Source organism: Callionymus lyra, chromosome 1 (assembly GCF_982586985.1).
Source record: "Callionymus lyra chromosome 1, fCalLyr1.hap1.1, whole genome shotgun sequence".
Classification (NCBI taxonomy): domain Eukaryota; kingdom Metazoa; phylum Chordata; class Actinopteri; order Syngnathiformes; family Callionymidae; genus Callionymus; species Callionymus lyra.
In genome coordinates this window covers 42,795,677-42,811,985 of record NC_141818.1, presented here as the reverse complement: position 1 = coordinate 42,811,985, position 16,309 = coordinate 42,795,677, and the positions used below count along the sequence as shown (strand labels likewise).

Genomic DNA, 16,309 nt, shown 5'->3' with positions numbered 1-16,309 from the left:
GTTTGTTTGTGACTAGGTGAGAGTGTGTGTGTGTGTGTGTATGTATGTGTGCGTGTGTGTCTAGGTGAGAGTGTGTGTGTGTGTGTGTCTAGGTGAGAGTGTGTGTGCGTGTGTATGTTTGTGTGCGTACGGTTGAGAGTGTGTGTGTATGTCTAGGGGAGTGTGTGTGTGTGTGTGTCTAGGTGAGAGTGTGTGTGTGTATGTATGTACGTGTGTGTGTCTAGGTGAGAGTGTGTGTGTGTGTGTTTGTTTGTGTCTAGGTGAGAGTGTGTGTGTGTGTGTGTATGTATGTGTGCGTGTGTGTCTAGGTGAGAGTGTGTGTGTGTGTGTGTCTAGGTGAGAGTGTGTGTGTCTAGGTGAGAGTGTGTGTGTGTTTGTGTCTAGGTGAGAGTGTGTGTGTGTGTGTGTGTGTGTGTGTGTGTCTAGGTGAGAGTGTGTGTGTGTTTGTCTTGGCTGATAGCAGTTGGCTCGGGTCCAGCGTCTAATCCAGTGTTTGTGTTGGTCGTTGTTGAATCTCCACGAGTGTGAACGTTTCTGTCGGCAAACACAGCCGTGAGACAGCGAGTGTCGAGTTACACCTGAGTGTCCAACGCAAATATCCGGATGATGCCAATGTTTGTATTGAGCGTCGAGATAAGACACTTCAGAGCCGCTTGTGTGGAAGGTTTCTGTAAATACTTGACCTTATGGATCTATGAATGTATCAAAGTTAAAACATAAATACTTTAACTTGACTTATGTATCAAAGTTAAAACATAAATACTTTAACTTGACTTATGTATCAAAGTTAAAACATAAATACTTTAACTTGACTTATGCATCAAAGTTAAAACATAAATACTTTAACTTGACTTATGCATCAAAGTTAAAACATAAATACTTTAACTTGACTTATGTATCAAAGTTAAAACATAAATACTTTAACTTGACTTATGTATCAAAGTTAAAACATAAATACTTTAACTTGACTTATGTATCAAAGTTAAAACATAAATACTTTAACTTGACTTATGCATCAAAGTTAAAACATAAATACTTTAACTTGACTTATGTATCAAAGTTAAAACATAAATACTTTAACTTGACTTATGTATCAAAGTTAAAACATAAATACTTTAACTTGACTTATGTATCAAAGTTAAAACATAAATACTTTAACTTGACTTATGCATCAAAGTTAAAACATAAATACTTTAACTTGACTTATGTATCAAAGTTAAAACATAAATACTTTAACTTGACTTATGTATCAAAGTTAAAACATAAATACTTTAACTTGACTTATGCATCAAAGTTAAAACATAAATACTTTAACTTGACTTATGTATCAAAGTTAAAACATAAATACTTTAACTTGACTTATGTATCAAAGTTAAAACATAAATACTTTAACTTGACTTATGCATCAAAGTTAAAACATAAATACTTTAACTTGACTTATGCATCAAAGTTAAAACATAAATACTTTAACTTGACTTATGTATCAAAGTTAAAACATAAATACTTTAACTTGACTTATGTATCAAAGTTAAAACATAAATACTTTAACTTGACTTATGTATCAAAGTTAAAACATAAATACTTTAACTTGACTTATGCATCAAAGTTAAAACATAAATACTTTAACTTGACTTATGTATCAAAGTTAAAACATAAATACTTTAACTTGACTTATGTATCAAAGTTAAAACATAAATACTTTAACTTGACTTTATGCATCAAAGTTAAAACATAAATACTTTAACTTGACTTATGTATCAAAGTTAAAACATAAATACTTTAACTTGACTTATGTATCAAAGTTAAAACACAAATACTTTAACTTGACTTATGTATCAAAGTTAAAACATAAATACTTTAACTTGACTTATGTATCAAAGTTAGAACATAAATACTTTAACTTGACTTATGTATCAAAGTTAAAACATAAATACTTTAACTTGACTTATGTATCAAAGTTAAAACATAAATACTTTAACTTGACTTATGTATCAAAGTTAAAACATAAATACTTTAACTTGACTTATGCATCAAAGTTAAAACATAAATACTTTAACTTGACGTATGTATCAAAGTTAAAACATAAATACTTTAACTTGACTTATGCATCAAAGTTAAAACATAAATACTTTAACTTGACTTATGTATCAAAGTTAAAACACAAATTCTTTAACTTGACTTATGTATCAAAGTTAAAACACAAATACTTTAACTTGACTTATGTATCAAAGTTAAAACACAAATTCTTTAACTTGACTTATGTATCAAAGTTAAAACATAAATACTTTAACTTGACTTATGCATCAAAGTTAAAACATAAATACTTTAACTTGACTTATGTATCAAAGTTAAAACACAAATTCTTTAACTTGACTTATGTATCAAAGTTAAAACATAAATACTTTAACTTGACTTATGCATCAAAGTTAAAACATAAATACTTTAACTTGACTTATGTATCAAAGTTAAAAACATAAATACTTTAACTTGACTTATGCATCAAAGTTAAAACATAAATACTTTAACTTGACTTATGTATCAAAGTTAAAACATAAATACTTTAACTTGACTTATGTATCAAAGTTAAAAACATCCAAATGCATTTTATATCTGAGGTAGTATTGTGTGAAAAAAACTAACATGTTAGCATTTAGCTTAGCCACTTAGCATCACAATGTTGTGACATCATCAGAATATTGAATTAGTTAACATTTCAAATGTTGATACATTTTATAATTTATTTTTTTCTTTTTAACAAATACAGTTTAATATTCTAATTCCAAAAATATATTTTATAAATTCTTCTTTTTTTATATTTGTAGGCTTTTAAATTGAAGCATTTTTTGGAAGCTCTGAACTAAATTATTTTTTATATTTAAGGTTGAATTTATAAAATATACATTTGTTTATATTGAATTTAAAAGTCTAAAAATAAATAAAACACCTTTGCGCCACATTTCATAAACTCCATTTTTGATGGAATTTGAATTCTTAATTTTAAAACAAACAAAAAAAATGATTACGAAAATGTGACGCTTAAAAAAACATTAAAAAATAAAAGTTTGAAATGTTTAATTAAACTATTAAATGTTCAACGACACTGATTTCATACAATAATGTGTTCATGTTGTCATGTAAATATTTGAATTATTATATAATAATAATAATTACGTATTTTCTTCAAGACTCTGGACGTGTGTTGAGAATGTTTGTGTCTCGCAGGAATGAGGACGTTCCTGATCTCGGGGAAGATGTGGGAGCACGAGGTCCAGTGTGGATGTTCTCAGGCGAGGGCGACGGGTTCCGCGGGCGTTGCTCAACTCACCTGTCCTCACGGGCCCGACGTCGTACCTGGAGGAGCTCAGGCTGCAGAACCTCTGCTGCTGTACCAGCCTGTGGACAGAACCGCGGTAAACGAACGTGTATTATTATCATTATTATTATTATTGTTGTTGTTGTTGTTATTATTAAACACACGTGTATTATTATCATTATTGTTGTTATTATTATTATTGTTATTATTATTTTTATTAAACACACGTGTATTATTATCATTATTATTGTTATTATTATTATTATTATTATTAAATACACGTTTATTATTATCATTATTATTATTATTGTTATTGTTATTATTATTAAACACACGTGTATTATTGTTATCATTATTATTGTTATTACTATCATTATTATTGTTATTATTATTATTATTATTATTATTATTATTATTGTTATTATTATTATTAAACACACGTGCATTATTGTTATCATTATTATTGTTATTACTATCATTATTATTGTTATTATTATTATTATTGTTATTATTATTAAACACACGTGTATTATTATCATTATTGTTATTATATTATTATTATTATTATTATTATTGTTATTATTATTATTATTAAACACACGTGTATTATTATCATTATTATTGTTATTATTATTATTATTATTATTAAACACACGTGTATTATTGTTATCATTATTATTGTTATTACTATCATTATTATTGTTATTATTATTATTATTAACGTCCATGATGTCAATCATTAGATTCTTCATCAACGATGGAATTATTCAAACTGTTCAACTTTATTCGTACCTTCGTTGACAAATGAGTCGCGACTCATACACATACACATGTGCACACACACACACACATGCACAAACACAAGTGCACAAACACACGCTGACACATACACATGTTCACACACACACAAACATGCACGAACACAAGTGCACAAACACACGCTGACACATACACATGTGCACACACACACACACATGCACGAACACAAGTGCACAAACACACGCTGACACATACACATGTGCACACACACACACATGCACACATGCACTCGCAAACACAAAAAAGCACACACACACTCGCACTCACAAACAAGTGCAAACTCAAAAAGCACACACACATACCACATGTGAAAACACACATATGCACTCACAAACTATCACAAACACAAAAAGCAGACACACACGCCACATGTGCACACACAGTCAAACATGCACGAACACAAGTGCACAAACACACGCTGACACATACACATGTGCACACACACACACACATGCACGAACACAAGTGCACAAACACACGCTGACACATACACATGTGCACACACACATGCACGAACACAAGTGCACAAACACACGCTGACACATACACATGTGCACACACACACACATGCACACATGCACTCGCAAACACAAAAAAGCACACACACACTCGCACTCACAAACAAGTGCAAACACAAAAAGCACACACACATACCACATGTGAAAACACACATATGCACTCACAAACTATCGCAAACACAAAAAGCAGACACACACATCACATGTGCACACACACACACACACACACACACACCACATGTGAACACACACACACGCACACACACACACACACATGCACTCACAAACAAGCAGATAAGTGCAGGCACACACAGGCGCACACAAAAGTGCACAAACACTCAAGCGTACACAAGTGCACAAACACACAAATGTACAACCACACAAATACGCGCAGACACACACAAGCGCAGATACATGTGCACCAACACACAAATGTACAACCACACAAACAAGCGCAGACACACACAAGCGCACATACATGTGCACAAACGCACAAATGCACAAACCGACACACTGACACACACACAGACACTCACTCACAGGTCAAGTTGTGTGAAGTGGGAACAGAGCAGCTCCAGGACGGTGTGTTGTGAAGTCAAGTGTCCTCTTGTTCAGGGTTGGTGGTTCCATTCCCCACATGTCTCTCCTGAGGGACCGTCAGCCAACCAGAGACACCAACAAAAATCCCCAAATAAGATAAATGACAAAGAAAAAGAGGAATTTTGTCTTGAGCGAAAGAAATATTGAAAAAACGAACAAATAAAAACAAACAAATAAGTGAAATAAAAACAAACACAACTAGGTAAAATAAAAACGATATCTTGTCAACCGTGACCTTCTTCTTCCTCCGTTTGACGCCATTTTCCTCTTTTCTTTCTTCAGCCTGCGAGCTGTAGTCTGATGTCTTCAGACCAGAGCGCTGAGGTCGCTGTGCTCAACGGCTGCCAGCAGGACGAACACAAGGTACGACCGTCCAGCTGCTGAAGACACACATTATTATTGTTGTTATGTTCAAATGATTCACGTCCAGAGTTCTTCTGAACAGTGTCTTCAAGGCCACGCCCCCCGAGCGCTCAACGGCCTCCTCAGCCCCCCCCTGGACGACCCGGTCCGGGCCAGCCAGAACTCCCTGTGCGACATGCTGCAGGACAAGAAGACCAGCACCGGCACCGGCACCAGCCTCGGCATGGCCGGGGGTCCCGGGACGACGGGGCCCGGGATGGAACACTCGGCGCTGATCCAGCTGCGGGCCAAGAACTTCAGAGAGAAGAGCGACGCCCACTTTGTGGACGTCATCAGGGAGGACAGGTGAGCTCACCTGCGCCGGGCCCGTGCTTTTATTGTGAAAGAGTCATGATCGTTTCAGAGGAAAAATGAAGTGACGGAAGAAGTCGACACAACTTTTATTTTCCCTTGTTTTGTTTTGAATTTCTGAGATGATTTTATTGTGATGTGTAAGCTAATGCTAGTTAGCAACACGGCTAATGCTGATGTGTAAGCTAATGCTCGTTAGCAACACAGCTAATTGTGATGTGTAAGCTAATGCTAGTTAGCAACACATCTTATTGTGATGTGTAAGCTAATGCTAGTTAGCAACATAGGTAATTGGGATGTGTAAGCTAATGCTAGTTAGCAACACAGCTAATTGTGATGTGTAAGCTAATGCTAGTTAGCAAAACAGCTTATTGTGATGTGTAAGCTAATGCTAGTTAGCAACATAGCTAATTGTGATGTGTAAGCCAATGCTTGTTAGCAACATAGCTAATTGGGATGTTTAAGCTAATGCTAGTTAGCAACACAGCTAATAGTGATGTGTAAGCTAATGCTAGTTAGCAACACAGCTAATTGTGATGTGTAAGCTAATGCTAGCTAGCAACATAGCTAATTGTGATTTGTAAGCTAATGCTAGTTAACAACACATCTAACAGCTAATATAAGTTCTTTTTCTAACTTTTATAAATTATCCACTTAGCATCGCAACAGTGCGTCGTTTTCATTAGACTTACACAAATATATTAATATAATAATTAGTATAAGTATTTAAAGAATGTCAGTGTTTTTTTTAAGCATCAAATTATTTTTTATAATTATAGTAATCATAGTATTGTATAATAATGAATCAATTATTTCTTTATAGAAAAGTTGAATTTGTTTGATTTCATTAAAAAAAGGAATTGAATGAATCAATAATATTGTTTAAATACATTTTCAAAATGTCATATTTTCTCATTAGTAACCTTTTCAATATTTAAAATATTTGTTAGTTAAAATATTGTAAAAATATATCGTATTAAGGAGCCACCATTTTTATATTGAATTAAAAGGCTATAAATAAAATAATACTAAATACATTTTTTACTTTTTTAATTATTGAAAATTAAATATCAAACCATGTGTCAAAATAAATGCCATTATTTTTATAATTTTCCATTTTATTGAATTAAGAGGGAGAGAGAGAGGGAGAGAGAGACTTTATTGATCTCTCCGGAAGTCTCTTTCGGGAAATTGTTTTATTGTTTTTCCAGCGCACAGCAAGAACAAGAACTAAGTGCAATAAAAATAAAGTGCAAGATGACACAATCTAAAGATAAAGAACATAGATCAAAGACAAATAACAAAGACTTTTAACATGGAATATCATCTTTTCACTGCCTAATAACACAGGAACAAATGAGTCCCTGAGTCTATTAGTGTTGCATCATGGGAGGAGCGTTCCCAGAACCACGACATTTGTTTCTTCTCATGAAACGTTGTATTTATCAGCTGAAATCTCATCTTTTCTCTCAAGTCTGATGAAGGATTACTTCTTCAAACCGCCCATCAACAAGATCAGCCTCAACTTCCTGGAGTCGCCGCTGGAGAGAGCCTATCGCAGCAGCTACAGAGAGGAGGTACTTGAACGCATCGTCGCTCCATGATCCTCTCGCGCGACGGTTGTTATTCATCGTAAAGTAACGAAACATTTCACTTAACAATTTCAGAATGTATTCAAACATTCACTGTAAAACTACATTAGGTTGATATTTAAAGCTTAAAGGTGAGACTTGCGTGTTCTCAGTATTATCTTGATCTTTAAAGTATGTACTTTTTTGAGTATTGTTTTGATTGTTTAAGCGCTTTGTGACCCTGGTCTCGAAAAGCGCTATATAAATATTACTTACTTACTTACTTACTTATAATCTGTCATATTTTTAACATCCGATAAAGAAGGACGAAATGAACTCGCACTCATAAAATAAAACTGCGCTAAATGTGTTTTTATATTTATCTGCTTCCTCAGTCCAAGATTGATGTTTTAATGTCTCGACTCCTCAGTCGTGAAGAAGAAAGTTCTGTTTTCATCTTGTAGTAGAAGAAGTAATGAAGTACCTGACTACGGAACTGGACGATCCTGCCGTCAATGAGGTTGATTTAGAGGCTGAAAAAAACAAAAGTAATTGCAAATGGAAGGAGCTCGAACTGATGATGGAGTTTGATCATATTTTACTTTTTTCCAATAAATGTATTTTTCCCTAATGAAGTTTCGATCAAATATAAAGTCGTTTTTCTGTCCAACTTAATAATTCATTAATTATTTTCTACCTAAATAAAAACCTAAATGAACAATGTTAAGACATTTTTATTTGTTCAGGCTTTTCCTTGATTTTCTGGAACTCCTGTTGTGTTATCGGTTTTATCTTGACCTTTAAAGTATATATTTTATTGAATATTGTTTTGATTGTTTAAGCGCTTTGTGACCCTGGTCTGGAAAAGCGCTAGATAAATAAAAATGACTTACTTACTTACTATTGAAGCCCCCTGCTGTTACAACACAAGAACTGCACCAATACTAGTTATTTCTGGTTGAATGTCTCTGACGTCAGAATAATGATTGATTGATTGATCTGTGTTAATTGATTGATCGATCGTGTGTTTTCAGGTCAACAACAAAGTGCAGGTGGAGACGTTTGCCAGCTCCACCTTCAGCAGCTTCATGGACGTGTTGCTGAGCTGCTTCGTCTTCCTGGCTCTGACCCTGGCGTGCTTCCTCCCCGCCATGGTGAGTCCGGCCACCGCCGGACCGCCGTCCTCCGCCGCCATGGCTCTCGCCCCCGTGGCCGCCCTGCTGGGCCTGGCCTCGCTGCTGCTCTCCGTACGGTGAGGAGGAGGAGACGCGTGAAGAAGGTTTTTTCGTCCACGGTTCCTGACGTTCTTCTTCTTCTCCCGCAGCATGGCCTTCCACCTGGACCGGGTCATGCACTGCACGCACTCGCTCATCCTGGTCGTGTCCGGCTGGGTGGCGCGCCACATCATCGGGGCGGTGCTGGTCTCTCTCCCGGCCATCTCCGTCCTGTCGCACCTGAGCTTCAGCGCTCACCTGCCTCTCCAGGTGAGCCTCGAGGACCCACTTTCCTTTGTGAAAGAAGAAAACGTCAGCATGTTTGGTCTGAATTTAAAAACAAAAAATTCTGACATAAGGATTTAACGAGGGCTGCACGATATTGGAAATATGTGCGATATTCGATTTTGGTGTCTTGAAGCGCCTAATTCCGCGCTTCGGTGTCGACATAATCGTAGAAAAGTATCTCTTATAACGCTCTTGCGGGACTTGCAACGGTTTCCTGCGCAACTGAGCGACATCAGAGAGGAGCCGCCGGCGTGTCGTGATATCACCAAATCAATAATAAATCCACCTCCTTGTACACGACCACATAACACTTATTAATGACGCTAACAACTTAGCTCGTTAGCATACGACGAAGACGGACATGTTTATATTTGTTTGGAAGTTCACGATCTTATAAGAAAACAACTGAGACGAGATGAAAAGTTCTTACAATATGTTGCTTTAACAAAGGAGGTTGAAAGAGACGAGTGACTGGATCACTAGTGTTTGAGTAGATCATAAGTTAGTATTACTTTCGTGTATATACTGAGCGATATGTGTCGCCATAGCAACCAAGCCTATCAAGCTGCGCCGCACAGTTCACAGACAGACGGAGACGTAAACAGCAACGAGACATAGAAGTACAAATTGACAACTTTAAAGAAAGTGACACTGATTGGTTAAAGTGCGCATTTAAAAAATACTTGATTTATTCATTAAAAAAATCTAAATTGCATGTGCCAATATCGCGAAATCGATATTTTTTCAATATATCGTGCAGCATTAGTTTTAACCTTTAAATGATGATCGTGTTGTTGAATATTTCAAGGTTATTTCGATCTGGAAACATCATCTTGAAGCGACAACAACTGTCATTATTTACACTGAATTCTTCGTACGATAACTTCTGATCTGTTCAATCAAAATAGTTTCTATGAGATCATCGGTGTGAAAACACACGGAGCCATGATTTTCCTACGGTGGCTCAGAAGTAACAATTGTAAAAACTCTGAAACATTATTACAATCTTAAAACAAAACAATTTTATTTTTCTTTTGAGTTTGTAAATTACTTTTATTTTCCTGGAACAACTTTACAATTTCCTGAATCAAAATTTACGAATGCTGAAACAAATTTACAGTTAAAAAAAATAAAGAAAAAAAGTACAAACTCGGAATAAAATGTACAATTTCTTAAAACAATTGTACAAACTCTAAAAACAAATATTGAAATTCTGAAACAACTTTAAAATTTACTGATGCAAATTTACAAACTGAAACAATTATTCAAATTCTGAAATAAATTGACACAATGAAATGTACGAATGCTGAAACAAATTTTAAAACTCTGAAACAAAATGTACAGTTTCTTAAAACAATTGTACAAACTCAGAAACAAATATTCAAATTCTAAAACAACTTTAAAATTTCCTGAAGTTAATTTACAAACCTTTAAACACATTTTTAAACTCAAACAAATTTACAATTTCCTGAATCAAATTTTGGAAAGCTGAAACCCATTTTTTTTAACAAAAAATGTACAATTTCTTAAAACAATTTTACAAACTTTGAAACAAATATTCAAATTCTGAAACAAATAAAACATTTCCTGAAGCAAATGTTTTCGTGCAGCACTTCAAACCCGAGCTACAGCAGCATTGAGAAGCTGCTCAGTTCTACCACACCAGCTAAAAAATAACCTCCTAGTTCTCGCACAAATCCCTCTGCAGGAAAACTTGAGTATTAAAAGACAGGATTGGTCGTTTTTAAATATGTAAACAGTTTTACTCCATCATCTGCTCATTGACTGATTCTATTTCCTCCCGCAGGTGACCATGTTCCTGTGCTGCGCCACCATCCTCGCCATCATCCAGTACTGTAACTTCTGTCAGCTCAGCTTCTGGATGCGCTCCATCTTGGCCACAGCAACAGGCGCTGCGTTGTTGCTGCTGCTGTACAGCCCGTTACACAGGTCACTATAAACCACAGTGTCGAGGTTTTTACAAACGTGTCTCAGTGCTTATCTTTTGTGTAACATGTTGGTGTTTCTTATTTGGACACACAATCAAATGATTTATTTGTGAGAAAGTCACATATTTGACTCTGTTTTATGTCAAATTTTACAACAGATTTTAAAAGAAATGTACGATACATGGCACACGGTGGCGCCTGCTTCTTGGCAAGAAGGTTGCAGGTTCACTTCCTGCTTAACCCATGATGCATAAATGGAAAATATTTTATATAAATATGACTCATTTGTAGGAAAATATAGAAGATGTTTCATGTCTGGTTTTCAAATATGGATGAATGTGTCTTTGTTTAATTTCAGCTCTGGAAATAATCTGCCGACTCAAGGGTGAGTGTCTAAGAAAGTTGCAGCTATTATTTGACTTTTAACTATTGCTGTAGAGAGAAATAAATGTCCAAGAGTCCATAAATTAAAAGTTACAAAAATTATTATGTGTTTGAAGGAGAAAAAATACTTATCTTTTCTGACAGGAAGTTTACGAATTGTATTTCATGTCCTGAATAGCAAGTTAGAGGAGAAATGTGTTTTTTTTCACGCTGCATTATCCTGGCCACAGCAACAGGGGCTGATTATGGTCTGGATTTTAAATTTTTTACTAGTTCTGAAACAAATTTAAAAATTCAAGCAAAGAAATGTACCAACTCTAAATGAAATGTTGCATTTCCTTAATCAAATTTACAAATTTAATTCAAATTATATGATGTTGAGTTCGATGTGTCGTATAGATTTTTTGGCAGCCTAACCATGAATTAAAAAAGATAGTTTTGATTTATGAAGCAAGTTTTCACGCTGCAGTCCAGCGGAAATATTAATAACGGGTTAATAACGGGATGCTAGATGTGAATCCACTTAAAGGCCAAATCCAAATGTTTCTAAATAGTGTTTCTGGCTCCCTCTGGTGTCCGGAACCGTGTAACGGAAACAACTCCATTATCCCCGCAGGTCGAACGCGTCCACTTCCAGCGTCTCAGACTCTTTACCACAACCGCTCCATTATCTGGTGCCGGAGGTCGTGCTCGCCTTCTTCCTGCTGCTCCTCCTCGTTTGGTTTCTTAACCGCGAGTTTGAAGTGAGCTACCGTCTGCACTACCATGGCAACCTGGAGGCCGACAAACACCGTTGCAAGATCCAGATGATGCGGGACCAGGCCGAGTGGTTGCTGGGGAACATCATCCCTATTCACGTCGCTGACCAGCTTAAGGTCGTTGACCTTTAACTTATCTTTTTAAGTGCCTTTATTGTCTTTTTTCTTCTCATTTATGAAGCGTTTCTTCTGTTCCGATGGGTCATGATGTCGACCTTGGTTCACCAAGTTGTTTGTGGTTCCTACAGTCCCTGTTAATACACTTAGAGCTGGTCTTTAAAGAGTGTCTTTTAACTCTTTTATGAGAATATTTGACTCTATTTTTTAACCACTCACTCGTTCAAGTTGCCAAGACATGCTTCAATTCAGCCCTTGCTGAGAATCTGCTTGGCTGCCTCTTCACATCTGTCTTGGATGTTGTTTTGTTAACCTCTTGTTGCCAAGAATATATTACTGGAAATCAGCCTGTTAACCTATTTATTTACTTCTTTTGATGCAGTATAAAAGGGTTGTTTTTGTCCTAAAATCAACTGTCAATCAACATCAACCTCAACTATACTCAGGGTGTTGTTTATTTAAGCATCTGATTTAGCTATGATGCCACAAAATGTGGTATTTAATGTATAAATTCCTAATAATTAAGCTCAGTGCAGTCTGCTGTTGCTGAATTAGATTAAGTTTTCTTTAACGTTTTTTCAAGGCTCAACAGTACTGAAGCGTCTTGTATTTACAATGTGTTTATTTGTTGTTGTTTTTCAGGTGACACAGAGTTACTCCAAAAACCACGACAGCGTGGGCGTGATCTTCGCCAGCATCGTGAACTTCAGCGAGTTCTACGAGGAGAGCTACGAGGGCGGCAAAGAGTGCTACCGCGTCCTCAACGAGCTGATCGGAGATTTCGACGAGCTCCTCCGCAAACCCGAGTTCAAAAGCGTGGAGAAGATCAAGACCATCGGCGCCACCTACATGGCGGCCTCGGGCCTGAACGTCCGGCAGAAGTCGGAGAACGACGAGGAGTCTCCTCACGCTCACCTGACGGCCCTGTTCGACTTCGCCATGGAGATGATGGGGGTCCTGGACGACTTCAACAAGAACATGCTGGGATTCGGGTTTAAGCTTCGGATCGGGTTCAACCACGGCCCGCTCACGGCCGGTGTGATCGGCACCACCAAGCTACTGTACGACATTTGGGGCGACACGGTCAACATCGCCAGTCGCATGGACTCGACGGGCGTGGAGTGTCGGGTGCAGGTGAGTGAAGAAAGCCACGCAGTGCTCAGCGCTATGGGACTGGAGTTCGACTACAGAGGCACTGTGAATGTCAAGGGTAAAGGCCAGATGAGGACCTTTTTGTACCCCAAAAATGGGCAACATGTGTGCCAGGATCAAGTGGAGCCGAGAACAAAGGCTTCATTACAGACAGAGTCATCATTGACAAAACTATCTTCTGCCCCATTAGCAGACGCTCCCTTAGCATCCTCGCCAACCGCCGGGTCCATGCCGGGTCAGACTCAAAACACTGAAAAGAATTTACAACCAGGGAAGTTGAAAGGGTTAGAGGACGAAGGATATCGGGACTCAAGTGCGGCGCAGCAGAGCCTCCTCCCAGAGGAGGACGTAGACCACGAGGCAGACGAGCTGAGTCAACTCAATGAGGAGTTTTATTCTCGGCTCTGATCCGCCTCCGAACCCGTCCTCCGAGGAGCGGGCACGAAAAAAAGGTCGGTCTGGACTACGGAACGTTCGCCGAGGCGTCCGGGGGAACCTGTGTTGATCACAGAGGTGGGCGTCGGATTGACGTGGGACGACTTGTTTTATGGTCTTACTCTTTAAAAAAAAGTGCCTTTGGGGACTAGAATCGCCGGATCACTTCCAACTATATTTGACAATCAAAGCTGTCGGTTCCGACTTCCCATCACCGTCCTCGTGCCATGCTGACTCTTTCTTAACCTCTCGTATGCATATCTGAGATACTAGCTTTAGGTTTCCTTCAAAACAAAAGTGCCAGTGAAACGTGACAAATCGCGAAGGGAGTGATGGGAGAACTTACTGAGCAGTGTTAAGCACATCAAAGGAGCCAATAAACACGTTGTTTGCTAAAAGAAGCTACAGATTTAGCATCAAAACGCACACTGCAAATAAAGGGAATCTATGAAAAAGGGCAGTTTTGTGAATGACATCATAAAGCATGAGGGCACTTTAAATAAAGTTAAATTGACACGATCAGCCTATCGTGGGTCATATCGGTTCCAGCCGGAGCCTGAAGTGTCACGAGCAGGATTGAAGCGGTCAGTCGGATGACGAGGTCATCGGGGTCACGGTCGGTCGAAGCACAAACCAAACCTCAGAATCGAATGTTTGATCGATGTGTTCGTAGCCAGAGGTAACCGCTGTTCTTCATCTGCAACCCCCTTCATAGAACTGTAGTTATGTGGGGTAATCTTGTGTGCGTAATCTTTTCTCCCCCCCCCCAAAAAAAACAACCCTTTAATGTGTTTAAATATGATGTTTGTGCCACTTACATGGAGTTCATGACCTTATTTAGTCTTGTAGTGCCAAGATGTCATAAAAAGATGAAGGGAAAAAAGTTTTGATGAATTCCACTTTTTCTGTGATTACCTGGTTGCCTTTGACACTCACTGTCTGTAATTTACTTTTATGGTTCACTGTTGCTCCAACAAAAAGCACTTTCTTTCTCCCCCTTTATAATACTTTAAATTAAGGGAATATATTTGTTTAAAAAAATCTGCCGACGTGTGGCCTCATCACAACAAATGTTGAACTTTATTTTTATCATCAAAACGTGCCTTTTAAATGAAAAGTATTTGTTCCTCGTGGATGTTTGAGCTGTGGTTATTTGTATCAAATAATTCCTGCTTTAAAAAAAATTGACTTCAAATTAAAAACGCAATTATAAGATTATTTTTTGGGGTGAATTAGAAGCTTTATGTGTTCCAAAGTTTCAAGATATCATATTAATGTTGCTCGGAAAAATTCATAAGATAGAAGAATCCATATGATGGTGTCACAAAATGTCTTCTCAACCCATTTCAAAACAGGTGAAAATTCACAGAAAGTGTCATTTTAATTTAATCTATGGAAAATGTTTTTGGCCTTTTCTGACACTGTTCTTTATTTGTTTTTCGGGAAGAATTCGTCGCCTCACATGAATCTTTTTAAATGTGTTGACAAGTCGTGGAAGAAATCTTTATTTTCTGTGACAAAAAGAAAGTTTGTTCTTAACGGTGAATCCGTATTTTCACGTAATTGACTCACTAAATGTCAAGAATCACATTTTTTTATTTGACTAAATAATAAAAAAGGACATTGATAGAATTTTTACCTTTATGTATTTGTTCCATGCCCATGGAAGATTTGTATATTTGTTTTGTGCACATTATCTATGTATCTTTTATCAACACAACAGCATAATGTATACACAATTGCACATCGCACTCGGTGTTTGTACATATGCAGTTACTTTATGTCACCTATGATTTTTTTTTTTTTATTTTTATACATGTGCATGTGTCCGATTTTGCCAGACAACTATGAAAAGCACACGTTATGGATCCAAGTCATTGTGTGTCTGTTTGGGTATGTGTGAGTGCTGTGACTTTATTACTTGCAGTATGATTGAAAAAAAGTGAGAAACTACAAAAATAATACAAAATAAAACAAAAATAGAGTGCAACGTCTGAGGTGAAGGTTATTTGTTTCATGAAACAGGGGTTTATAATGTTGCAGAAATGTTTTACTTGTTCCATCAATGTGACCCTTAAGAATGACATCATTTTAAATGGACACAAACACTCGAGCACAACAAGTGTATATTGTTTTATTAATTGTGTTTTATCAGGGAACAAATATTTTTAGAGCCAAACATATTTTTTAAATTACATTTTCATCAATCTTTTGATTATTTCATCCCAATACAAGTCAATGTCTCTTATGTTTAAAGAATCTGACGCCAGGACTGTGTCGACTTAATGAACCTTCATGAAGATTTTATACTAATTTCCTAAAAGATGAATGAAACAAAGTTGCCTGTTCCACCTTGTTCTTTGCTGTTTAGTTTTTGTGTATTTTAAATGTCAGTGAACACTGTGACCAGGGAAAGGAAACATAAACAATGAAAACTAAACAAGCACAAATGGTTAAGTAACGAAGATCAAACAAAT

The 16,309-nt window shown here is 36.8% G+C and overlaps 1 protein-coding gene across 2 annotated transcripts in view; it reads left to right on the top strand.

Moving 5' to 3' along the window:
- Positions 1–15,809, top strand: part of adcy9a (adenylate cyclase 9a) — a 28,349-nt gene extending 12,540 nt beyond the window's left edge. For both annotated transcript variants that reach the window (XM_087808374.1, XM_087808366.1), the window contains 10 exons: positions 3,223–3,410; positions 5,533–5,613; positions 5,696–5,958; positions 7,439–7,541; positions 8,570–8,787; positions 8,860–9,019; positions 10,845–10,987; positions 11,345–11,371; positions 11,987–12,245; positions 12,888–15,809. In XM_087808374.1, the coding sequence (XP_087664500.1) occupies positions 3,223–3,410; positions 5,533–5,613; positions 5,696–5,958; positions 7,439–7,541; positions 8,570–8,787; positions 8,860–9,019; positions 10,845–10,987; positions 11,345–11,371; positions 11,987–12,245; positions 12,888–13,805 (2,360 nt within the window). In that variant the 3' untranslated portion in view covers positions 13,806–15,809. The remainder of the gene's footprint in view (positions 1–3,222; positions 3,411–5,532; positions 5,614–5,695; positions 5,959–7,438; positions 7,542–8,569; positions 8,788–8,859; positions 9,020–10,844; positions 10,988–11,344; positions 11,372–11,986; positions 12,246–12,887) is intronic.
- The last annotated feature ends 500 nt before the right edge of the window (positions 15,810–16,309 follow it).